The 26,661-nt window shown below is 43.9% G+C and overlaps 2 protein-coding genes across 11 annotated transcripts in view; one reads left to right on the forward strand and one right to left on the reverse strand.

The window, feature by feature from the left end:
- Positions 1-145: 145 nt before the first annotated feature.
- Positions 146-1,306, forward strand: LOC120893743 (zinc finger CCHC-type and RNA-binding motif-containing protein 1-like). The gene is made up of 2 exons (XM_040295815.1): positions 146-330; positions 398-1,306. The coding sequence occupies exons 1-2, from the start codon at positions 209-211 to the stop codon at positions 867-869; spliced, it is 594 nt and encodes a 197-aa protein (XP_040151749.1). The 5' UTR covers positions 146-208; the 3' UTR covers positions 870-1,306.
- A 4,780-nt stretch (positions 1,307-6,086) lies between these two features.
- The window catches only part of LOC120897923 (neurexin-1), a 95,638-nt gene continuing 75,063 nt past the window's right edge, over positions 6,087-26,661 (reverse strand). For 5 of the 10 annotated variants that reach the window (XM_040303130.1, XM_040303131.1, XM_040303128.1 and 2 more), the window contains 8 exons: positions 26,462-26,582; positions 16,967-17,114; positions 16,130-16,887; positions 15,889-16,067; positions 14,745-14,916; positions 14,431-14,663; positions 12,109-12,445; positions 6,087-11,074 (listed from right to left, as the gene is read on the reverse strand). In XM_040303130.1, coding sequence (XP_040159064.1) covers positions 9,813-11,074; positions 12,109-12,445; positions 14,431-14,663; positions 14,745-14,916; positions 15,889-16,067; positions 16,130-16,887; positions 16,967-17,114; positions 26,462-26,582 — 3,210 coding nt within the window. In that variant the 3' untranslated portion in view covers positions 6,087-9,812. The remainder of the gene's footprint in view (positions 11,075-12,108; positions 12,446-14,430; positions 14,664-14,744; positions 14,917-15,888; positions 16,068-16,129; positions 16,888-16,966; positions 17,115-26,461; positions 26,583-26,661) is intronic. The other 5 variants (XM_040303135.1, XM_040303132.1, XM_040303137.1 and 2 more) reach the window with 5 other exon arrangements.

Consider the following 26,661-nt stretch of genomic DNA (forward strand, 5'->3'; position numbering starts at 1 on the left):
GAAAATCTGTTTCACCCAATTATTACAACTTGTTCTAATTGGATGGGCGGTATGGTTTGTGAATTTTAGAACAACACTATGCTCAACGGTTGGATGTGGTGTTGCGCCTATTCCGTAGCGCACTGTACTGTCACTGCCGGCAAAAGTGTGTAAACAACGTTTGTTTTCCTTTAATTCGGTGCTGCAAAAATTGCACCTTTTTGTTGTCATGAACAAACCAAAGCTACTCGTGCCGGATATTCGATGTACTGCATACATTTCCAACCTGCCGTTCGATTTAACCAACATTGATGTGCAGAAATTATTTTCCAAACATGGAAAAATCATCAAGTAAGAAGCGGCAATCGGTCAACAGGTATCGTAAGGTACCACTCACTAACGAACTTTGCTTTTGTAGAGTTACCATACTGCGCGATAAAGTGTCGAGAAAGAGCAAAGGGGTAGCTTTTGTGCTTTTCTCCAACGCACAGGAAGCGCTGGACTGTTGTAACGCGTGTAACAGCACGGAAATGTTTGGCCGCACACTGAAGGCAAGCATAGCCAAGGACAATGGTAAATCGGCCCTACACGCTCAAAGAAAACAGTACCCCGACAAAAGCCGCTGTTACGAGTGCGGCACAGAGGGACACATGAGCTACAGCTGTCCCAAAAATGTGCTCGGAAACAAAACACCCCCACGGAAAAAGGATCGAAAACAAGCGAAACGAAAACAACCGAATGAAACAACGGCTTCCTTTGATTGGGCTAGCGATACGGAAGAGGGACTTGCGGCTAGTTTAGAACCAACTACGGCCGGATGCACCAAAAAGGTAAAGTACAGAAAAAGCAAATATTTCAGCGATGACGAAGAGCTCGATAGTGAAGATTAATGTGGCCTACAATGTAAGTATGGCATTGTTGTTTCATTAAAAACAACTATAATTTTACACATATTACCGTGCAACCAGACATATAGAGAAATTTTCACACCGTGAAGCATGAAAAAATAGCCAAAATCAACATCGCTGAAACATTTCACGCCTAAATGTATGTAAACAGTTGTCATCCTGTACGGTACGATGACATTCGATCATATTCACGCTTCACGGCGTGAGGCTATTTACCGGGATGTCTAGTTGCATGGTTAGAAGTTTAAGCTAGGGGACATCCTTTTACAAATCCTTATGACTTAACAACGATTTGAGAAAGGGTGCCATTGTTTTCAGATAACCCAGAAACAGAACCCAGAAAGTCATATATTAAGGTAGTCTGTGCGAAGGGTGGAATGAACTAGATAACTAATAATAATCGATGTATAAAACTTAAACAAACCAAACATTTTTGTCTCACGCTGATATCACACGCTAACTTATATTCAACATGTTTCGAAATAATTTGATTAATAAATATTAATCAAGTCATTTCCGATCTACCTATTTGTAACAGAAAACAAACTTGTTCGGTTAGAGGCGTATCTGTGCGTTCTCTTTAAAATGGAAGATAGTTACATGAATCCGTTGGGAGTAAAATTAACCTTCTTAGCTAGAAGAGTAAATTTCATGGTCAGATTCGAAAAGTTAAAGTTAGTCTGCCTTGCTGCTGGTAGTTTGTTAAGTAGTTTCTGAGTGAAATTATAATTCATTTAGCCATAATTTACAGGATTCCCCACGATCTATTGGTCAGCTCCCATGATTTTATGGTGCGTTCCCACGATTTTTTGGACGTATCCCATAGATTTTTGGTTCGTTCCCATAATTTATTGGTATTTTACGATTGGATATCAATACAATTGGACCAAAAAAATCAGGGAAACGACCAAAAAATCGTGGGAACGCACCAAGAAAATATGGGAACCCACCAAAAATTGATGGGAACCAACCAATAAATCGTGGGAAACCCTGTAATAGCCATCTTTGAGTCAACCCATATCCGGGTATACGCTGATAATATAGACATCATTGGTCTGAGGCTCTCCTATGTAGCTGAAGCTTATCAAGGAATCGAGCTGCTAATGTCAGCACCGACAATAACATGAAATCTGCCTTGCGTGCAAGGATAGAACAAGAATTCACCTGAGACTCTGCTGCTTTAGTTCAGAAGCTGGGACTATATCGTATCTTTGTAGTACAGTAGAGCGTCGATTATCCGGGCAGCTCGGGACCGGACGGTTGCCGGTTAATCGATTTGCACGGATAATGGTCCAATAAATGTCAAACGCATATAAAACATATGAAATTCACTAGTTTTATGATTAATTCTCCTGGAATCAATCGATTTATCGTTAGTAGAATATTATTTTAATCAATAACTGCAGGTTTAACAACTGTTCATCAACAAAAATGAATTTCGAAAATACCACTGGACACTACAGAGCTGTACAAGTAACTGGTTCCCCAATTGACTATCGCTGCAAACTTTCGTCGTACGTATGAACAGCTGTCAGATCTATGCGCACGGTTAAGCCGCCCGCCGGTTAATCCGTCCCCGGATAATCGACGTTCTACTGTAGTAGTACCCACATTCGTCTCTGAGCGTTTCTACATACACCGAGATTGCAGCTGAGAGATGGCTGTGAGATAATTGACAACCGGTTTCTCACGCTGGTGTGTGTAGAAGCTCTGAAAAGCACCGAGATGAGACTTTTAAAATGATGTTGAAAAAATCCATTTTAATCGCTAAAATGAAGTCAAAAAAGTTTCTTTTACTTTTTAACAATATTTCTACGATCATTATACGGCAAAAATGCAAATTATAATTGATCGATCGCTATAAACTGCCAATTCAATTTTTTCTCAGCTCCATCGTTCTTTGCATGCCGAGGAGAATTCTCTCACCGAAAATGCTGTCAGTCGCTGTCAAAGCATGCTGTCAGTTACTTTCTCAGCTGCATTCTCGGTGTATGTAGAAACGCTCTCTGAGGCATGGACATTTAGTGATGTGTGAATTTAGTCTGATTTAGTGATGTGTTCTCTGGAGCACACCCACGGCTACGATCCGACTCCGACTATTTGTCCGGAGTCGTCCGGAGTCGTTCGGAGTCTTTCGGAGTCTTTCGGAGTCGTTCGGAATCGTTCGGAGTCGTCCGAAGTCGTCCAGAGTCGTCCAGAGTCAATCTGAGTTGGCCGGAGTCGGCCTTCGAAACAAAGGCTCTGAACGACTCCGAAAGACTCCGAACGACTCCGTACGACTCTAATTTCGAACGACTCCGGGGAATTCTGGACGATTCCGCACAACTCCGAACAATGCAGGGCGGTTCTACCCTCTGGAGTCGATTCCGAATTTATCGGAGTCGGATCGGAGTCGACTCCGGATTTTTTGCCAACTTTACCTATCACTAGTATGATTCTGACGAAACCCACTTAGCGGTAGTCGAAAACAAAATGCTTAGTGGGATTTTTTGCTTCGTATGTTTGGAAGGACAATGAAGGTGCCAATACAACGACGAGCTATACGAGATGTACAGTTATGGATAAAGCGATAGCGATTTTTATTGTTGTAATGATCCGAACACAAATACCTCTGATTTGCAACTGACCCGCCGTTAGTGTATTAGGATCAGCCGCGTACGCATCTAATGATGTTCACATCCACTATCACAATCCTAACGTGTCACTCGACGAGGATGGTAACTGTGACTGTGCGGATGGCGTACATGTACGCGTGCACAGTGCACCGACGTGAAGAACGTAGGCAATTCCCCAGCCAAGGGCAGGTGTGCCTCATGTACATATCTGTACTTCGATGTTACTGTCGTGTAGCGCATGAAGAATGCCAGGCTCCGATGGGATGGCCATGTTATACAGATGAAACCGGACTAGCCCGTAAAGTCCTTTTTGGGAGAAAAAGGAACAGAACAGAGGATTCCACAAGAACAGAGGAGGCGTGGTAGGCTCAAATTGTGGTGGCAGGATACGGTGGAAGTTTTACCATAGTTGGCTCTCGATTGCGATGGAATTGCAGAACAATTCGGATAGTTCCCGAAAAAAGAATAACACATTGCTAATACTTCCGAATTATTTCTTTTATTGTTAGCAACAAAAACCATTTCTCGGCTCTTTTTGTGTAAGTGTGTTTGAGAATGTTTAGTTTCGTGTAAGTGTGTGTTTGTGTTTATTTTTCATTTTGTTTGTTCGTTCATCCTGCCCCCCCCTCCCCTGTCTAACACATTTCAATGTACACATTTGCGTCTTAGTTTATTCTTGGTTTGGTTTTCGTGTCCAGCATCACCTACATTAATATGTGAGTATTATTGTATGTGTTTAAGATAGTTTGTAAAATGGGTGTACTTGTTAGTGTCTGTTTTTGTGGCTGTGTGAATCAGTGTCAGTGTCAGCCTGAATTTAATCATTTCATTCGTTCCTATTACCCATACACCATCGACCATGGACTGCGTAAACCAACTGCTCTTTCGCAATGCGTCTGGGATTCCTTGTATTACGCAGTATAAGTTATATTTTTTTAGGGGGAGCAGTTTTGTTTTGTTACCTTCTTGTATTTGCTTAGTATTGTGTTCTGTTGGCTATATTTTGTTTAGTCCATAGTGATTCGCAACAACGCAAAATGGACGATCGAATAGTAGGTAACATAAAATCAAAAGCAAACAGAAACAATCACTTACTCCTCTAGTCAACTACTGTCGATCCCCTCGATTTGTGGGGTGGACACGGATAGAAACATTCGAATATGGTTTGCGCCTCCATCCCCCCCCCCTCTCCTTCCATCCTCACTATTGACGACCCCTTCTCGAGCGCAAATCAACACCCAAACATAACCAGCTACCAGCAGTAACATTAACTTATGTCTCTATATGTATATATTTATATGTACTTATATATGCACAGCTACATATTTTATGAACTCGACCGAGCAGCAGAACGAACAAACGGTGATTCGCTTGAGTTATTCTTGTTGTCCACCGTGAGAGCATGGACGCTGCATTTTGCTAGGGTTGCTTTTAATAAAGCCCCACGAACATCCTCCTCTTCTAACTTCCACACAACACGTGCGTTTGCGCGTGGCTTAGTGATTCACGTACGCGTGTGCTTGTGCTGCTCCTTGTGTGCTCTTGTCCTGTTGCAATGTTGCAAACAAATTTTGTTAGCTTATCCTTTTATCCCGATTGCTCTCTACTAGTCTTTACAAATTCTACAACTTAACAAATTATATAACATACTTTCGTTTTTACCATATTTTGTAATTGTGAGTTTTCTTTGTTTTTGGTTTTTGTGGCATTGTTGTTGCTCCGTTCGCTCCTGTGTATTCCATTTCAGTTGCATTAGTCATACCGCTCACTGGCTAGTGTGTGTGTGTGTGTGTATGTGTGGGTGTTTTGTTTGCTTCTTTTTTACTATGTATCGATATTTTGTCATTCTTTTTTCTACTTTTCTCATTCATAAGCTCCCTTTCCAAATGCCTTTTTTCGCTTAGTATCACTTTCGCCATAGCCTATATAGTAGGACCGTAAAGAAAATAATGTGTCGTTTTGTGGTTGCGATTTGGCCCACCTGCCCCACTCGTTTGTCGGGCATGGAGGTTGTGTGTGTGTGTGTTTGTGTATGTGTGTGTGTAGTTTAATTGGTGCACTTGCCTCATATTGTGTGCCAGCTTTAAAATACCCAGTGTGCTAAATCATGTCGGAATATGGAACTCGTGTCAGCTGCTGTATGGAGCGAAGCTAGAGGGGCACGAACAAGGTTGTGCAGCTGTTGGAGTATGTATTGGCGGCGTGTCGAGTGTAGAGAAACAAGGTGCTTAATTACAAACAAACATTCTCTGCTCTAATCTTTAACAATACTCTCGGATACTTTCCACGCCAGTCATTTCGTTTGCGCTAAATAACTTAAAGGAACGATAGCGGTGCCTACGTTAGCTCTAGAAACTGTTTCAGTCAAATCCTTTCAGAACATGCGTTAGTACGTTGCTAAAGTATTGTGTCTTTGCTCTTCTCATGCCATTCGCCATTTTTGTCTGTTTTGCGTGTGCCTTTTGACAGGACATTGGTTAGGATTGTTGCAAAATTCGTAGGATAAAGGGCAACAAATTCAGTGTATCGTGTGGGTATCATGTCCACAAGTCGTTGTATGATAATGAGTAAATGTATCATCTAAGGGTGATGAGGTGATTGCTCTACACGAATGCTTCCCGCTGATCCTCTCTCGACGCCATGAAAAACCAATGGATCGCGTAGATGGACCGGAAGCATGATCCTTTCTTAAAGATTATGATGAGCGTAAGGGGATTCGCGCCACCTACGTACTGTCTCGGCTAGGTTGCGTTGGTTTTGATAAGAGAGGAGGAATAAAAGGAGCGCCTAATCCATCCATACCCCGGCCGGCCGATTGATCGACCGACCCCGCTTCACGCGCGAAACAGACTCCGCCATTCTCTCCAACGTACCTAGCAAGTGGGAATTGTGTATAGAAAAGATACCTTGCTCCAAAAACTGATATGTTTGACCATGCTTGCATGTTCGACCTATCCGTTTAACTTTTTCTCGATTGTTTCCCGCTTCCCAACATTCAGGGCCCTTGATTTTGCACTGCTTCAGCGTGTAACGTCGTACAAAACCGTAAAGTTGTAAAATGGTGCTGTTTCAAAAGCGCAGAAAACATCGGGACACTTTACGGTGGTATGAGGGAGTTTCTAGAGTGTTTTGCGGTACCTTAATGTTTGGTAATACAGTGAAAGCAGAAAGAAACAAACATTCGTTCGAGCCAAAGTAACGAACGATGTGTTGAAAACGGACCAATCATAAACGTGGGGTAAGCTTGAATTATTTCAGCAAGTTTGTGAAAATGCTCGCCTTTGAGCTTTGTCAAACAGCTTCATCTCGAAGCTGTTCACTGTTGGCTTATCCTGATGTAACGCTTATCCTGATTTTGAGTATACGTAAACGACGTTCTGTTCGTTCAGTTACCTGCCTGCTGCATCTTCGTATTGTTTTGTTTGTGTCTATTATCAAATATATAGATATATTTTTATACGTTTTTAGTTGCTTTTGTTTTTGCTATCCTTTCTGTGTCTACTTATCAATTGATGTTGATTCTCTTCGTTTGTTTGTCTTTCTCTTCCTTTTTTTATTTATTTCAAACTGTGAGTGTTAGTTGCATTTATCGCCTCCCTCTCTATCAGTGTCTTATTAGCCAGTCTGTGTTGTAACGTTTTTGCTTGAAGGTGAAAAACTTAGTTCAAATTGTTTGTCATGTCTGTGTGTGTGCGTGTGTGTGATTGTGTTCAGAGGTGTAAAGGAGTTTGACCGAGTGTCTTAGATAATATTGTATAATGTTCGTTTGTTTTGTTACGTTTTTCACCTTCCGTTCTTCGATTGTGTGTAGTATCAATGGAGAGTTTTTTTAAGTACAAGAGACAGTGCGCGTACAATTGGAAATAGAATATCAAGTGTAAGGTTTTTTTGTGTTGCTCCTTCATTTTGCTTCACTATCGTCCATTCTCCGTTTATAGAACTAGAATAGAAAATTCGGTGCAAGATTTGACGGTTTATCAGAACGTTTTTGTTTTTGTTTTATAAATTGGATTTGGTGTATCCGTTGCGTTACACGAAATTTCAACCTGTAGCAGATTGAAATCCAACAAATGAGCCAAGGTAGGTGTGGCTGGGTGTGTGAAAATCAACCGAACGAAAACTCATCCACATGATTGAAGGGATGAAACACTGTTTCTAAATTAAATAAGGTTCAAATGAAACATTCTAACCTTCACATACACACAATTTGTGCCTTCGATGTGTGGTACATGTAGGAAACATAAGGAAACTGACTGGCGCTGCAAACTACATTAGTAGTGTGTGGCGGTATTATATTGAATTTTGCATTTTTACGTTTTTTGTATGTGTCTTTTTTTTTTTGGTTGCATTTTAGATTTTTGCCTTTCTTTGCATTTGCTTTATCGATAAGGATTTTTCAAAACAATTTCCTTTTTGTATGTGTTTTTTGTTTCTTTTTTCATCCTTTTGTTGTAATATGTTTTAATGTGTTAGTGTATATATATATCTCTCTTTCTCTCTTTATTTCTTCCTTGTTTCATCATTTTTATGTACTTCTATACTCGATTAACCTTTTGCTCTTTCTTTGCATTACGGTTATAACTATCCCATTATTATACCTGTGTTTAATGGGGTTTTTTTTCTGTTGGGAAACCCTTGCAGGGGGCGAGGAAACGTGGGGAGCGGTTTTCATCGATGCTTCTTACAATTAGAGTAAATTTGTGCAGAAAAAACAATTTGCTTGTACCGGAACACGGTGTTGTAATCATGCTTAACTCTAGCGTAGATGAACCCGCTCGCCATCCACCGTTTGTGTTTTGTCATACTCTACACACGCTTTGGTGCATGGTTCAATAAGATTGAATTTTCAGTTTAATTTAGCTTTTTTGCTGTGTTTTTTGTGTGGCATTGATTGGACATAGGTCCAGCATGCGCACAGATACAGCGGGTGCCAATTATGGGTCATTGTTTTTTTGAAACATGTTGGTGTGTTTTACTGTTTGTTTCAAATTGTTCTCGGCCGTTGCGAATTACAACTATCCAAAAGCTAACCATAGCTACAACTCATATTAGTAGTGGGAGGAGACGGGCGTCTTTGGTGCGCCAACAAAAAGTGGTGCGTCACATATTGGCCTCTTTTGCCCACTCAAACAAACGACCAGCAGAAGGTGCATTATGATCGGCACGAAAAAGATAAAACCAAACGGTTCCATCAGACGTGGGGCTACGTGGAACTGACCGTCCCATTGTTAAAGTATCGCGAGCTGGCTGGCCTTGGTAACATTTGAAATATGTATCTCGTTTTGTTAGCTTAACTGCTACTATCGTAATAATTATAACCACAATGCCACAGTAATTTTGTCAATCCCAGTGCTCGATTTCTTAGTTTGGTACTAAAGCTTTCAGGTTGATTTCATTTTCTCTTCTTCTTTCTTCCCTAGTAAGCGCTTTCGTAATTAGCGTATCGTAATTGTTCGGTATTTTGGTTCTTTGCGGTGTATTGCGGGATTCTGTACGGCATGGAGAGAACTCGGGTAGTGGTTGATTCGAATATTTTTTGCCCACTGCAGAAACTCTGGTGTATCCAAAAACTGCCACCGGCCTTAAAATCTTTCACTATTCTATTGCGGGTAATTGTTGTTTTAGTGGCTCTGAGCGACATGCAAAACATAATCCATTTGTGTTCAACGCACCGTTTAGCCATTGATTAGCTGCACGGTGTGAGGAGGATGCGTCTTTTAACGGATTGTTACTACTTTTCGATTTGTATTTTTGCTGGGTGATTTGGTAAACCTTTTTTTTTACAAGCAGTTGGGTCGTCATGTTTGTTCCTTTTGCAATGTATATATTTTTGTTGCAATTTACTTTGCGTACTTTCCTTCCCCGTTCCACCTTTCTTCGGCTTTGTGCCATTTTGTTTCGCCTCGCACGATTCCTTCCTCGGCTTATCCATCGTTTAGCACGAATGATTCCATCACTTGCAATAGTTTTTTTTCTACTCGACTATGTACACATGCCCGGGACGATGAGCCTAACTAGAGGTGGCCGCTGCTGCTCCACTCGAACCGCCCCTCCCCCTGTAACTGCCGGTGGTGCGGATCGGCCTTTAGAAGGACTCGATCGCCTGCACATTCCTTTTTACACACGCCTGCATCCACCCAAGTAGATGCGGTTTTTAGCATTCGAATTTGGATTATCATCAATTATCACCCTTCCGATCCGATCGCACACAAACTGCGCCGATGCGGACATGCGTTGTGTGTAAATGACGTCCCCCACCCCCTAACGCTCGCGTATCATTGATAGCGCCATATCACCTGTGAGAGTCCCATTAGACGTACCACTCCTTGATGTCCTTCGAGTTGCGGCTCTTGTTTCGCTGGGGTTGTCCTCCACCACCTCCGCCACCTCCTCCACCACCACCGCCGCCGCCGCCACCACCGCCACCCGATTGCATACTGCCCTTATCGCTACCGCTGCCGTTTAAGCCCCCGTAGCCCATGCTCATGTTGCCTCCACTGCCCATGCCCATTCCACCGCCCGCACCCATGGCCCCATTGCTGGGTCCGTGATGTCGCAGCGAACCGTTCAGCGGCAGCGTGCTGCCCCCATTCGAATGGTGCCCGTTGTAGTGCGGCGGAGCGGACGGCTGATGGTGATGCTGCGGTTGATGATGGGCCTGCTGCGCCTGTTGGTTGTAGTGGTGCGCGTTGTGGGTGCCCGAGTTGCCGTGCGAGCCACCGAGCAGGGCCGCGCTCGGTCCCTGCCCGTAGAGCCCGCTCTTGTCGTGCTCCGTTTTGTACGATCGGTCTCCGTTCGATTTGATCCACAGCACGAGCAGAATGACGAGAATGACGGCAATCAGGGCACCAGCGACAATGCCGATAATCATCGCCGTACGCTCCTCGGCCTCGGAGTTGATGCGGCCGCCCTTGTGCTTGGGGAGGCGCGTTGGCGGGTACGGTTGCGGGTGCGGCTGGTACGGTTGCTCCGGTTCGGGGTTCGGCGGTTCGGCCACCTTCACTGGCGGTGGGCGCCGACCGTTCGGCGTTTGGTGCACAGTGGTACGGTGCTCCTCCCCGTCGTCCTCGTCGTCCGTTGGCAGGTGCACGTCCACTATCTCCTCCTCGGTCGTGGTCGGTGTTTGCGGGTAGGTCGTTTCGCGGATATGATCACGGTCCCGATCGCGGTAGCTGACGGTCGTTTCGGACGGGATGTGCTGCTGTGCCGTGGTAGAGCCGTACGTGCTGAGCCCAACCGTTGTGCCGGTGGAGGTGGTTACCACCCGCCCGCTGGCCGTTGTGCCCGTCGTCGTACCGGACCCGGTCGTTCCCATCGAAACCGTTGTGCCGTAGCTGTCGATGGAGCTACCGTAGTTGCCACTGGTGCCGCTACTACTACCACTGCTGCTGCTGCTGCCACCGTAACTGCCTGTAGTGCCACTGCTCATACCGCTCGTCGTGTCCAGGTCGCTGGTAGTGTGTGAGGACGATGAGTACGTGTCGGGCGTGCGACGCTGGGTCGTGTACGATGGAGTGCCATCCGTTTTCCGATCAAAGTCTACCGTGGTGTACGTCATTTCGGGACTCGTTTCTGAAGCGTAAACAAACAAATGTGATTAATATAAAGTCAGTGTGTTAGATGCTAGTTGAGGAGGTTGGCACAACGTTTGAGATAATTTATATTCTACTTCCAATATGTCGATTAGGAATAACACATCAACCATCGTTAGTCTAGGTCTGTCTTAGCCACTCAAGAGTTAGGCCGCCTATGACTGATTGGTGTATTAATTCATAAGATACCAAGTCCTGCACAAATTGCTGTTGGAAAATTAATAAGGGATAATTCATAAATTACGTGACGCTAAATTGATCTACCTTAGGCCCGTGTCTGTGCTCCATCGGATGCGATTTTATCGCACGTGCTGTCAAACGCTTTTTCGTATAATATTGCAATTATTTGGATGATTTTAATAATATAACGATTGTGAAAAATTAACTGGAAACAATCTCTTTCTATAAATTACATAATGCTTTGGCGAACGGAAACCCTCTATTCAATATTTCTGCAATCTTCGTCGGTTTTGTGAAATTAACATTTTACAAATTTTAGAGCACAGTTGAGAAATTATATAGTTATATACAATTAAAAAAAAACTTGAACTCCAAATAATGTAGAAACACTTAGTACGTTGGAATGCATACAACCAGTTTTCTATTTACAGCGGAGTCATATCTGTTTAAGTTGAATGTTTTGAGTGTTTGAATAAATTTTCATTTTCATAATGATAACGTATTTTTTATCAATGTAATACCAATATGGTTTTTTCAGAGCTTCTGAAACATGGTGTTACGTAGATTTTGATCTACCTCTCTCCACTATGAACCAAGAGGAAACGTTGAAAGATATCTCCCTTGTCCCTTTTAAGCGTTGCGTATTTTATGAATGACGCTCTTGGTTAACTTTCATAACTTTTCTTGTTTCAAAATCTCTACTTCAGAAATTATGTTTGACCGCTTGAAAATAACTCTCCTGTAATGCTCAATACCTGATTTTGATGATACAGTACAAGCGCAATCGAAGTCGCTATAATGTAAACAATATCAATGAGCATTTCTAGTACCTACCAGAGCTTCTTGCGGTGGAAGTTGTGAACACCTCCGTCACCTCGCCGCTGCCGGATCCATGCAGACAGTCCTCGTCATCGCACAGTTTCTCGCCTGCCTTACCCCTTGCTCGCCCGCTGGCTCCATCCTTGCCGCCACCGGAGGACGTGGTGGCCGTTTGCTTGGTCGGCGGCACGTACACCGGTGTGATCAGATCATCGCCGGATCCGTTCTCGAACGGGGGCGTACATTCGTCCTCATCGTCACCGCGGCAACCGGAGCCGGCTCCGCTGAAGATCAGATCGTCCATCACTCCTGGGTAGCCGCTGGCCGGGGTCTTGAAATGATCGGAAGAGTTCTTCAGTTTAATTCTTACGGTCAGCTCACGCCCTCTGCAGAAGCGTGGTGCATGGATTAGCGATGGAGCAAATGGGAGCGCGGGATGTGCGCAATCTGTATGACACGGTGCATGTGTGTTGGTGTAGCTGTATGTGTATTGTGTACACGTGTGTTTGTGTTTGTATGCGGATTTGTGCATGATGGATAACGGCTAATAGGTGCAGTGGGATTGCGATTACTGTGCGTACTAAAAGGAAGCCACTAATGAAAACGGACGGCATTAGCTACGTGCTAGAGCGGTAATAAGGTAATAGTATAGAACATATGGTATATGAATGACGGTCGGGCGGAATGGGAAGCGGCGTGGGACGAATCAATGAACCCGCAGAGGTTCAAGGATCGAAACGAACTGTAATGTGACGAACTGTTTTGTGTTCTCTGTAAAACTGTTACTGCGGCAATGTATGTCGTTTCATTAATGCTGCGTGTGTGTTTTGTGTACTTGAGTTTGCGAATGCCTGTGTGCGTCTGCGTTTGTATGCGTTTGATCGGAAGGATCAGAGTCCCGAGGTGAGATCGGGATGGAAAGAAAAAACACACGAACGGACACGGGGTTGGGGTAATGATCGATGGGACGGGGACATATTTCGATTGCAGCTGGTTGAATAAATTATAAAAAGAAAAACAATCGTGCAGAGCGTTGCAACCGATTCGGGCGTTCTCTGCACTCTTTGCTTTCGTTTGGCATTTTGGCAAATTGTTTAGCTATTCTTTATCTCTGTTTGGGAACGGATACTATTGCTTGGTGCTCCTGTGTTGAAGTAGAAGGAAAGGATACAGTTGAGTAAACAGTTCTCAATTGTTTTTGCAGTTTTTGCATTTTTTTTTGTTGTTTATATAACATAATAACATCGGGAGGTTATAGAACAAAAACCAAACAACCGTTAGTTGGGGCGGGAGAGTGGGCGCATAAAAATAAAGAAAGCAATCGGGTTGTAAATCAAACAACAACAGATTAACTCGATATCAACGAAACAGATGTTAGAACAGAAGCAACGTAAGGCCTTGGCAGTATTATTGTATGCGGTGTAGCGATGTACTTTTTTAAATGATTCACAAATAAATCCCGTTTTTTCGTTCGTTTTCTTTCTCTATAATTTGTACAGCTCGAGACAGTATCGAGCTACTCGGATTGTAGATTGAACAATATAGGAAAACGAATTGTGCGAATGTGCGGACGATGTACACGACACTGCTAAACAAACACGATACATGGAATAAGTTGTGCGGCATTTAGTCAAACTTAGAGGTGCGTTTCGTAAATCAATGAAAGTGAAATACGGCTAATGGAGATGTACAAACAATAAAAAGAAGTACCAATTTATATAACGTTGTTCGCTGTCGTTTTTGATACAAAAAGTAAACGAGCTGCACAGCGAACCGTGAAACACGTGACGAAAACAAATATTTAATCTCTGTTTAGTTATGCTCTTTTTATCCTTGTCCACAGAGAACAATGCAAATACAGCTCGTTACAGCGCAATATATATTAACTAACGAACGCAATAAAGCACTACGTGTGCATTGCGATGCAAGTATGCGGTGCACAAAATCATTAGCATTTGATCCTTATCAATACCAATTGGCCAAACTGAGCCAGCAAGAGTATTTGGTTTCATTTTGTAGCACACTTTCATCGCAACGTAAACGTTCATGAACAATACTTGAGTAATGTTTTGTACACAAACAAACAAACAAACAAAACAAAATCAACCACAAACCAACGGGCATATAAAAAACAGGCACCAACGCAACGGAACAACGAAACTTCAAACAAACAAACGTAAAACGGCGCATCGGTTTAACCACAGGACAAACAGAATAAAACGTATAGAGAGAGATAATCAAAGAGATAAATATAGAGATACAGAAAGATAAAAAGAGAGAGAGAGAGAAAGAGCGGCTTTCGAGATAGAAAATTGCTTTTCGTTTAAAAATTCTAACCTGCTGCATTCTTTGGTCATTTCTATCTAAAACGCCAGTTACCAATTGTACATCGCCCCGAACGTTGATGTGCGGATCGCGCTCCGCGGCCAGATCGAGCACGCGCAGCCGATTGACGGACAGGCCGGCGATCACCCCGCTGAAGGGTCTCTCGATACGCGAACGTCCGTTGCGTGCGATCTTGCCACCGACCTGTATGTTGGCCATCGATGTAAACACGGTCGACTGGTGGCCTGCGGGTCGAAAGGGTGGAAAAAAGAAAATGATCAGAACGGACCGTTCAGGGGGGATTCCTTGCACGATTGCATCAATACCGATCGATGACACCGTCTGGACGTTGTAGTCGTCGATCTGCAGCGTAGCGTTCGCTCCAGTGCGCGTGAACCGTACGATATGGTAGTTGTTGTCGTTCACCTTGACTGCTACCTCACCGAGTGGCAGGTCCTGGGTGCCCACGTTGTACACGGTAAACACATTTCCTTCCACCTGACGGAAAAGAGCAAACGTATTATGAGTGAAATGGTTATTATTTTTGTAAAAATGTTTCATGAAAAGAGAGCAAAGCGATAAATTAGGACAAGAGTAGTGTTATTTGAAAAGATGTATGTACTTTACATCTAATGTCATAAACCCTAATGACGTATTTGATCTAGAGTGGTATGCAGATAGGCAAACACACGCTTGCAATTGCCATAAGCTTATGTATGGTTCGAAATGATCATCTTGTGTGCTGATAACGAACAATCTTGATGTCCTGATCTGTGTTTTGTCGTGTCCCTCTTGGAACATGGACATGGTTGTTAGGAAATGTTAGATTTTGATTCTACTCGTAATTTGCGTATCTGTGTAGAATTAAACTCTCTCTCTTTCTCTCTCTCTCTATCTCTCTTGTTGCCCTGCTCACGATAGAGCACGTCGATGTGACATGGCCCGGTCAACAATCGTTCTCCAGGATGTTCCATGCTCGAACACTCCAAAGATGGTCCGAACGATGCGTCCTTCAAACACGCCCAGAGCGTTTGCATCCTTCGCTCAGATAGTCCAGAATACGTGTCCGTAGAGGACCACCGGGCGAATCAATGTGCGATATACCTCACATTTCGTGCGGTCTCGAAATCTTCTGGATCTCAGCAGTCGGTGAAGCCCATAGATTCCTCTGGACAATGGGTCTCTGAATTTCGCTGCTGATGTCGTTGTCGGAAGCAACGACCGTCTCAAGATAGCAAAACTCCTTTATTAACTCGAGACTGTCGTCGTCAACTAATACAATGCTTCCCAAATGGCCTGAGTCTCTGGCAAGCAGGTACTTTGTCTTCGTCGCATTGATTCTTAATCCAATTCTTGCCACTTCGCGTTTGAGTCGAGCCTAAACCTATACCATGAGCTATCAATTGTGTTACAAACGCATTGCTTGACACAATTATACTAAAGCTGCTAAAAACGGGCTCTGAAACTTACGATTTCCATCTCGATGTAGTCCTGTGTCGTCGAGCTTTCGATGCGCAACAGCACTGCGTCCGACTTGGTGGTCACGAAACCGAGCGCAATGCTGTCCTCCTCCGTGTCAGGCTGGCGTCCCGGTGGGAAATTGTACTGGATGAGGCCTTTATTGTTTCCGAACTCGTACGATATTGATTCTGTAAATAAATGAAAATTGGAATTGCAATTGCTTCTATCCACAATGTCTCAAGAACCCTACCATCATAGCATGTAGGCCCGGTGAAGGAAGTCATATCACATTCACACGCGTACGCGTTCCACTGTTGCACGCAGACGCCCCGATTGGCGCAGGCATTCTGGCTGCACTTGGTCGGACCCTCGCAACCGGAAACCACCAGCGAGCTCGGCACAACGGCGTCCTCCGTCAGGCTGGGTGACGTGTCGGCAAGATCTACCGACGCGATGCATCCCTCGAAGCCGGATCGAGACGCAATGCTGGAGGGCAGTCGCGAGTACATATCCTTGAACACGCCCCCGACGTAAAGGATGCCTTCCAGCTCGAGATGCATATTGTTGCCGCTGGCCGTGTAGATCTCGATCGATTCATCCACTGCAAGGGTGTGTGTTTTGGGTCCGGGTCGCCGGATGCTCACCGAATGCCACCGGTTGTCGTTCATGTGGATGCGGGCCTTGTCGCGCAGCGTAATCGGCCCATCGCCCATGTCGAACACGTAGTGGATGTGCCCGTTCACCAGCTCGACCGCCACAAAGTCGGACCGTTTGCCACCGTTGTAGAAGAGCAGACCGTTCGGCTCGAGCGTTTTGAAGCGGAAATCGACAAACACGGAAGAGTATGCCTTCAGGATCGGTAGCCCGACGTACGAATGCTTCGAACGGAACGTTGCCGGCAGGTACGGTGACCCGGGTGGTGAATTTACGAACCGTGCGGTCAGCTTGAACGTAGTCGTTGGCAGAGAGGAAAGCTCTGGGCCGAGCGATTTCACCAGATCGATGTATCTGCAAGTAAGAAGGTGGGCGGAAAACACGATCTCGATCATGAACGGCATCCGATCGGTTCACCACCGCAGCAACCTACCGATGCCCGTTGTACACGAATCCTTGCAGCTGGCCCACGAAGTTAGGCATTGCCGCCGTCATCTGGATCTCTTCCTCCGCATGAAACAGCCCACCGAGGTGTATCGATTTGACTTCCAGCGTGCTGTGTCGGCCGAGGATCGCTTCAGCTAAGGGTGCGAGCAGCAAAGTACAAACCATCCAGCACACGGATGCGGGAATGAGAAAGAAAAAAATCGAAGCGAAATGTTCCAGTAAAATAGCGCCCACTTGGTCCGCTTGGCAGCCTGCTCCGAGGGGAGGGAAAACGAAGATAGCTAAGTAATTGTTGCCCTCCCCTGGAACTACGTAACATATCCAAAAAAGTGACCAACAGGAAGGCAGGGTGGAATGTAGGCAGAGGACAGTGAAGGGGTGGTGGGCGGAGGGGGAGCTTGTAAGGCGTTCTAGTGGTAACATATACGTATATATATATAGTTGTATAGAAATAGAAATGCATTCAAAAATCAAAGTAACCGCTATATAACCTAAAACATTGTAATCGCGCGCAGGCAGGGTGGTTTGAATGATGCAAAATGGGGTATGAAAAGGGGAGCGGGGACAATGGGAGATTTTGCATTTTGCTGGCTAAGACAAGTTCCAACACGATGAACGTCATATAGTATAGTGTGTCCCTAAGGGAAAGCGAAACGGAGCGTTCTCAGTTCCTAGCCATTGCGTCTATTCTAATGCGTTCTAAGGTTATTGAATGCAAGAAATGATCACGTAACGAAATGATAAGCAAAGGGCGACCGACGACGCATGCTGTTGGGATGGTTTCGTGGTTGGGAGGTAAGATTCAGTATCCGCACAAAACATGCTATGGGAAGGACTCTTTTAATGTCGGGTGGGATAAAAAATAAAAAAGGGTAAACGAAAATGGCTAAATTGCTGCTGAAAATATAGCCAAACAAAGTGTTCTTGTGCGGAAAATTAAGGAGTAAAACTAAAAAAAGGAGTAAAACAAAAATTTGTGAAAAAAAATCATAAATCATGCTCATAATCGATATTAAAGCTAACATTACACATTTAACTGCGCTACAGTTGCTACCATCAAACCAAGCATGAAGAATGAATTGGTGTCGACGGATCGAAAATACGTGACAAAAAGAACTTTCAATAACACGAGGTTGTGCACGATCAATCGCATTGATGATTTGGGTTTCGATTCGAACGGTCAGTTGCATATCACGCAGAGTGCCCGTGTTGCCAGTGTATGAAACTGTTGCTGTTGCACTTTTCTTTACGACTAATACTTGCTAGTGCCGATACCAACACACACGGTTCGCAAAAAAAAAAAAAAACAAAACAAGCGCGACCGGTTAGGAGGGAATGATTATCGGCACGTAGATGGTTGGTGAGCCGAACGGTGAAGGTGCTATGGGATGGGAAGGTGCAGTCTAGTGTATGAGGTGACGCGCAGTTAGAGAGGTCAGATGTGTCCTTTGCATGTGCCAACGGTGCCAACAGAGCAGACAGTACGGAAACATACGGATGATATGCAATACATTTGCGTTGTGGTGTGGAACAAGGTACCAAAACAGAAGGAGCAAGCCCGTGTATGTGTGTGCGTGTGACTGATTGATCTACGAAACAAAAGCATCATAAGGAAAATCTATCAAATCGTACTGTATACGCCGGGGGAAGCGGCTAATCGCGTGCCCTGTAGCGGAAAGAACAGGACGGCGAATATGGATAGAAAGATAGACAGAGAGGGGAGTAAACCAGGCTAAGGTGCGCTTGAAGACGAAGGAAAAATGTGTCGATAAGCACGAAGGTGCGCAAACACACGCAAACGTGGGAAAAGGACCAAACGGCAGGGTGGGAAAGGGAGGGTGTTGCAAAACGGTGTGCGCTGTGGTGTGCGGTGGGGTGGCAAAGGCTAGTCCTAAAACCAAAGAGTACAAAAAAAACCGATAGACACGATAGACAAATCGGCAAGGCACAATACAGTGTTGTGTTCGATTTCGATATTGCATCGTTATTGTTTCTATTTTTATACGGCCGGTTGCATACATTTAGGCGCACGTGCAGCACGAATCGAACAAATAGCGCACAACACGGCAGCCTTTTAACGGGGTATTTTACCAAAAGGAAATACACCGAAACAGACACACACACACACACTTATACAGACAGGTACATTGAACAGAAAACAAAAAAGGGAAACTAAATTGCAAAGTGCATCGATTGAGCGTCAAATTCGGATCTGGTTGGAGCGCATTCGTTTTGCGAACTGGAATGCATGTGTTTCGTTTTACATACACACACACATACACACTCCGGCCAGGCAAAGCAAAGGGTGTGAAGGGTTTTTTTTGACGAGCATTAGTGTCAGTCGGTGGTCATCCGCAGATCGCTACGTGTGCGCAGATTAAGTGCATCGGCACGCTAGAGCATGAACTAGGAGGCAGGATAACCGAAATAACAAAATGAGTAACAACGGACTAATTGAAAATGGGAATCCGAAATGAAACAAAAGAAGAAAAAAAGGAAACGAGTGAAATTGACAATGATAAAAACTATGAATCAAAGAGAACGTATCGTATGATATGCAACAGAAAAGGAAAATAAATGGTGCAATAACACAGGTCAGCCGGTTCAAGCCGATTACAAAAAGTGAGGTTGACTGGTGATTGCCATTCTGTATCTGAAAGGTGCACTTTCATTCAAGTTGAAGTGATGTGTGTGTGTGGGTGTGTGTTGAAAGGAATTCTTTGGTGGTGTTTGTTTTGTGGCGGGTTGTGTAATCCTGTATTGTGTGGTGCTTGTTTGTGATTGGTGCGGTTTCTTTTCTAAGTACATTGGAGAAAATAAGTTATCATTTTACGAGGATTCGTTTTACTTGCTCTGTAGGAATACAATCAAATCTATCATTTACTTTGAACATTGTGTAACACATACTAAATCTATGAGATATTTTGAAAGTTTGTTGTGATAAGGAATTTTCGTGAAACATGCATTGCAAAAAGTATACCTTATACCGTATTCGATGGTCTCATTACAGGCGACAGTGAACAACAATTTGGTTTCGTGTGAAACAATAAATTTTTTATGCAAGCTTCATCGTTCAGTGGAGAACGGCAAGCACTCGACTAATGATGTTGGTGCAAGGGAAATGGAACAAATTTTGTAAACTGTGCTGCAAAGCTTGCGCCCAAGCACGCAACCGTCCCACTTATAAAGGGGCGGTAGGGAGTAATTCAAGGAAAAATGTGAATGAGGCAAAACCTTGGTAGCGAACACGGGCTCGTTACTGGTCCCGAAGGTTACTACTACGCCTGAAGGTTGTCTGTGCCGTGCCAATAATTGGTCATTCATACCGCAAACATTGGTGCCACGGCAGGAATGACCTTAAAACAACAGGATAGAAAGGGGTCAACCCTTTGTACCATTCCACGCTGGAATTTACGTGCTCTAGGAAGGAAGGTCAATATTTACTTTCAATGCTTTGTTATTAAATGTCTTTTGTTCTGATTAAATAATGTCCTGTTTGAGCTTAACTACTGTCAAAGTTGTTGAATTTGAATATTCGTGAATAAGACCTGATCACTTATTTAAGGAAACTTGGAATTTTGGGATATTCAATCCTCGTACATTACTGAAAAGGAATATATTTTGTTGAGCTTCACACAAGTTTTCTGTGAAAAGTTTGATGTGCTCTGGCTACGCTACCTAACTACAAATAATAGTAAATGGAATACGGGATGTAGAGTATAATACTTGAAATGCATTGGTTTGCTGTTGCTGGTGCCAAAACATGGTTCAAATAGAATATTTAAGAATGATAAACATATTGAAGAAAGCAACAATGTAATTAATGTTTTATCAATCGCCCTGAGTGCGCTTGTTGCTGGGGTGGACATTTTGCAAATACAATCATGTGTGCGACATTCCGAGAAAAAGTTCAAGTCAACAAAGGAAAAAGCAAACTGAGAGAGCAAGAGAAAGAAGAGTGTTAAAGAATGTGCCCTTACACAAACCCTTTGCTGTTATCTAAAGGTCGTTCGAGGGTAGAAGGCAGTTGTGGAGATATGGTGGGTGTTTGTGCGTGTGCTTTGTGGTTGGAGCATAACGTGAACTGTGGCAATTTGTTGCTTTATAACGAACGTGTGAAGGGTAATGCAATACATATTGGTGATAAAGGGTTATCAGAGAGCTAGTCATAATAATAGTAATTATCATCGCCGTTAGTAGCCAGCAATAGACAACCGATAAAGAAAGGAAATAAAGACCAGAAATACTAACACAAACCAACGAAAGTAACTAGTTAATAAGGAAACGGAAAAAGTTTGGTGCACATAAAATAGCGCCCTGACGTTCGATTAATTTTGAACGCGCCGCGTACGTTTGCGTCGTTTACCGGAATTGAATAAAAATGAAAAGACACGACCCGTGCTCGAATATATGTATTTACACGGCATGTCCGTCGAGCTGTTTGGTTTGAATGTTTAGCTTTACGCAAACAACAAAACTTCCAATGCTGCAAACCAGCTTCATACATTGCTCCTTTTTGATGCCAATTTTTGTAGGATTTTGTTGTTGTTGTTTTAGTCTTATCCAATACAACAAATACACACACACGCAGTCGATGGGTTGTGTTGTTATTTTGCTGTTGTTGAGCGAGCTTTATCACACCTAGGCGTCAGCGTGTTTTGATAACCAAGTAGGATAAATGTATCGAATATCAAAACCCTGCAGCATGAAATACCAGTACTTTAGTGAATGAATGCATTGTGATGGGTTTTAGGTGGCAGTGGGATGGATCGTGTCATATGGAAGAGGGAGTATGCAAAAAAGGGCTCAAACCATGGGGCGAAACGAAACGCTGTGATGAGTAGAGAAAAGGGCAAAATGGGTTGAAAAGTTGATGTCACAAATTGAACCTGAACCAAAACTGTTCGATTGCACTGTCCACGCTCAATCGATAGTAATTTTCCATCTACGTCATACCGGTAGACGTGTTAGACATTCAGCTTGATTGCTCGAACCGGATTGGTCAGCGGGGAGGAAATGGTTACTACAAATGAAAATTGGATTGGATTACGCTAGCTGTTATTGAAAAAAACTATAATAGCAACGGTTGCAGTTTTCAGCGGCCAAGGGATGACAATTGAAAATATGCTCGAGTGTGCGTATAATCACATGTCATTACCTTGTCGTGTTGCTATGGGTAGATTATTTATTGCATAATGTACAGCAAAAAGAGACAGAGAACGTAAAAAAAACAACTCACGATCTCATTCCTCCCTCCTATCCTCCTGTTCTCTCCACATTTCAGTGTTTCAAGTGTACGACAACAAGACCAATCGCAATGAATCAATTTTCAGCTTAATGATGAACGATCGATCCACCAATTCATACGTACACACGCATGCATGGAGGAGTGACTATCTGCTCGGAATACAATTCCGGTTCGGGTCTCCGCTAGCGATAAATCAAGCAGAGCATCCAACCAGCACCGTTCTCCCGGCGCACTCTGTCACGGAGCTTGTCTGTGTGTGTTAATTGCACAACAAATGTACCGACATAATGGGCAATTATTTTTGGTGTTATTTTTCATCGGACCTGTGTTCCGCCGCAGCAAAGCAAAAACTCCTCCAAGCGGATGGTATCGGTGAATCATAATTGCTGCAGATCATTCGATTACTCCCAAGGAAGAGGTTTCGAAATTTAATTTATCGTTGCCATCGGCTTAGCTATGAGCTTAAACGACCATGCGTCTCCATCGATAAGGCGAATTTATTCGAAAACTTACATTACTTCCAGAAATATATGCTTTGTGTTCGAAAACATCTACGCAATTTTAATTAATAACAAAATGTATCAACTTTTTACTGAAAACTTTTATATTTTACAGGTTAGGTTAAAGTTAAACCATTATAGTTATTGAATTATTTGTAGCTATCCCATTCTGATTGTATTACACACATCACTTGAAATTAATCCCCGCCCGTGGAAGTTTAATCCATTGCACAAATGTAATCATACATGCCGTCATACATTTTATTAAATTCGATGCCATCCCAGGGAAAGCATACACAAAATACAGCAACTTCCGCTCGTGACGGTGCGTTACCACATTTCCTCGTGTCATTGCGGTATGTATGCAGCCGGAGTGCATCTGCGCACATGCGAACCGGGGCTCACATTATGTGGATGGCGATTCGGCAAACCACAGCCCAGCGTAGCCCGTGTTACATGATTATCTGCGCTGCGCTGTAATGGGGCAAGAAGATGGGCGCAGCGAGGCGCATTACTATGCATTCATGCGGCACAATGGGCAGGAGCAAATGGTAATGTGTGCTCAGCTACCCGCCCACCTCGGGCAGCTGAGTTTCACACTATCTGCAATTGAAATCGAAGATAATGGAGATCACGATAAGCGCATGGTGCGCACTGGAAATCGTGTCACGTGCAGGCGAACTCTTCTGACCTTTCCCAATGTTCTCTCTTTCTCTCTGTCTGATCCTTCCTGGTATCTCGCTGGCAGTGATTTGTAGAGCATGCTTTTTGCAGGCTCGATGAATGTGCAACGCAACTAACCACTCACCTCACCGGTTCGGTTTGTCACCTGGGACCATTGGGTTAGGTGCTTGAATCACGTCACTTTAGCCCGCAATCGACAGCACGGCACGGGGGAGCATAAAATCTGGCTGTCGCCCGTAAACTGTGCGGCAAATGGGTCTGACATTTAATTGAATCGCCGATGGATGGATGCAAACCGACATGTTTTAATTAGTGACAATTGCCGTCGAGGAAGTGGGCGATGTGAATGGGCCACCAACTCCTCGCGCTAATCATCCGAGGCTAATTGATGCACTCAGTTTCACTTTCCGGCCTGGCTGTGTAATGTTATTACGAGCTAAAACTGGCCATTTCTTCGAATGTTCGTTCTGATTGGCTGTTGTTTTGCGGGTAGGCGAACAACCCCCATCCCTTTCGCCAGCAGGATGCGAAATTAAGCGAATGAAAGAGCAATTAAGATGGTAAAGTAACGTGTTACTTCGCTTCTTAAGCTCAAAATCCTAACCGATCCTTTGCTCAAATCTGGGTGACATCCCCCGACGCTAAGCATAAATGTACCGCTCCGCCAGCCACCGGAAGGGAAGAAAACTATTTTTATAGCTTCAATAAAGCCACCCAAAAACACCGCCGGAACAGGTCAAACGATTTAATTAATTTTAACGTCACCTAGAATGCTATGCGCTCGGCGAGCTAGCTGTCGGCTCCGGTTGCCAGCACCGCAAGGTATTGCAAGGCGTGCTAAACTTTGCCCGGGCAGTGTGAACGGACGGGTGGCCAACCGGAGCCAACAAGGTATTATGTAAGTTATGTGCTATGTTTGGTATTTTGGCAAAAGGGCCGCTAGATTGTTGCTGCCTGTTCTCAACAAATAGGTCGGTTCCGGATGTTGCATATTATACAGCAGCAGGGCAAAACATCCAGCACCGGTTAGCCTGCTGTAGCGCGAGCCATCATGGTTGTGTCCCGCGTTGGATGTTTTGATTAAGAAAATTCTCAAGCTTCATTGCATTTTCTTCGAATGAGAAAATCGATGCGGTTTATTCGTAAAGTATCGAACCGTAAAGTTGGCGGCCCAACTCCAATGCGGCTCACCGTCTGGAATCGCGAGTTGAAGGGAAAGTATGCTAAAGTCGAGCAAAAAAAAAAGAACAAGAAAAAAGCGATACCACACAAAGTAGCACACAAACAGGGCACGTTGACGCTGCTACGATTCGTGTCGGCATATTGTGTGCTAGGATTAATCTCTTCCCCACTCGCGTTCCTAACGGAAAGAGTTCGTCTCGCAGCGACTAGCGAGATGTCTGCCCTTAAGCACATTTTAATGATGCCCAACCGAGTCGCGAGGGAAATAAGGATACCGAAGGTGGGCGGTGTTTTACAGTGTAGCTTCTTGCACCCACGATGGCATGGGAAAATGGCCGGCAGCGTTGGCGGGTCAAAGAGTAGTGCACTCCCACCGATTTTGAACGTCAACGATGGGGAAAGAGAAAAAAAACATACGCCGTTATTGTTGCTGTTTTGAGGCGGAAAAATAAAACCATCAAAAAGCAATTTTCCTGCTAATTTCGCTTTATAAGATTATGTTTGATTATTTTGTGTATGTGTGTGAGTGAGTGTTTTTCCTTTATTCGTAATTCCTACAACTGCCTTGTGGACAAGTTATGGTAAGGTTGTCCATGCACGTTAAGCGATGTATTAGTCTTGTGCCACTGACTATGTTTTGGGAATAGGTTACAGTTGGTTCGACTGAAGAGTTGAATTAGAAATCTATCATCTATTTAACTCCAGTTGTATGGATAACATTTAGTAAGTCAAACAGAAAGCAGCACTTGCTGAAATTGACATTGACTTATCAGAACCAGCCTTTTGCATGGTTGTAATCTAAAGTCTGCGTTAGATGCCCAGTGAAATTGAACGTGAAATTTTGGAACTTTCTGCTATATTTCAATAAATTTCTATCAGAATTTGGCTTATTGCACACCAAAAGAAAGGATATTCAATTCCGTTAAAAATTGAGAAGGAGAAAGGAATTTTTAAGATATCCTTAAGACGAACGCGTTTTGGCTATCCTAAGACGACCATCATAGTTCAATCCAGGAAACTTGGTTCTCACTCAATAGCCATGAGTAGGTCGTACTTTTTGTTCATATTTCGAATCAATGTAAACCAATTGTAAACCAGTAACCAATAATCCAATTCCAATCTTTCGTAACCAATTGTCCGACATTTTCTCGAAAGCGCTTCCATGTCTCAATAATTAGAAGAAATGAAAGCAAGATGAAGGATATGAATGAGAAGGCAAACTAATGAAATCATTATTCCATGAATTCCAACGTGTGAAGGCGCAGCAGGGAAATGGATGAATGACTGTGACTCAACCGATGCCAATTGGATCGTCCGAGGGGGAACGTGGTAGATGGTTGATGGTATATGTCTTGGTCGTTCTGGTCGTTGTCTTTTCTTTTGGTTGATTTCGTACCACCAGACGCAAGCTGGTTTGAGTCATGCAATTACAAGGGTGGCAAATTGTACAAGCCCTGTCACACGTGAACCTGCTGTTATTGTTGTTGATGATGTTGTTGGAAGTAGGTGGTGGGAGGTGTGTTGGTGGCAGTAGGATGAATGAAACCGGTTCGGAGAGCTGATAGGGCGGGAATGGCTGGATGGCGTTAATACACGTAACACGGCGTATTAGCGTACGGGTTACAGTTAGTTTTTTAGATACGTCCTGCTAGCTGCTACAGCAATTGGTCGTTGCTTCTCGTTCGTTAAAATCTCGTTTGACTTTTTGACTGCTTTGGCTTTGGGTTCATCGGATCGTTCGAATATGGGTAGCAAAAACATGGAACTTTTCGCAATACAGTTTTCGATTCGTCTCAATTCAAGAAAGAGAAACGACACGTCACGACACGTAATAGGGCAAAAAAGTAATGGTGCTGTTGATACATACATAACATACCCCTGACGGGCTGTGTCCCGTCAACTTGCAGCCGCAAATTGGACGCACGGCGAGAGAATCTCACCGTGTGCCAGTTGTTGTCGTTAAGCACGGTCAGACCAGCGAGTAAGTTCTGTGAAGTAGACGGGACGCGTAAAAGAGCGAAAGGGAGAGAAAACCGGGCAGTGTGCCCAAGCGAGGTTAGCGTAGTG

The sequence above is a fragment of the Anopheles arabiensis genome, chromosome 2, assembly GCF_016920715.1.
Source record: "Anopheles arabiensis isolate DONGOLA chromosome 2, AaraD3, whole genome shotgun sequence".
NCBI classification, from domain to species: Eukaryota; Metazoa; Arthropoda; class Insecta; order Diptera; family Culicidae; genus Anopheles; species Anopheles arabiensis.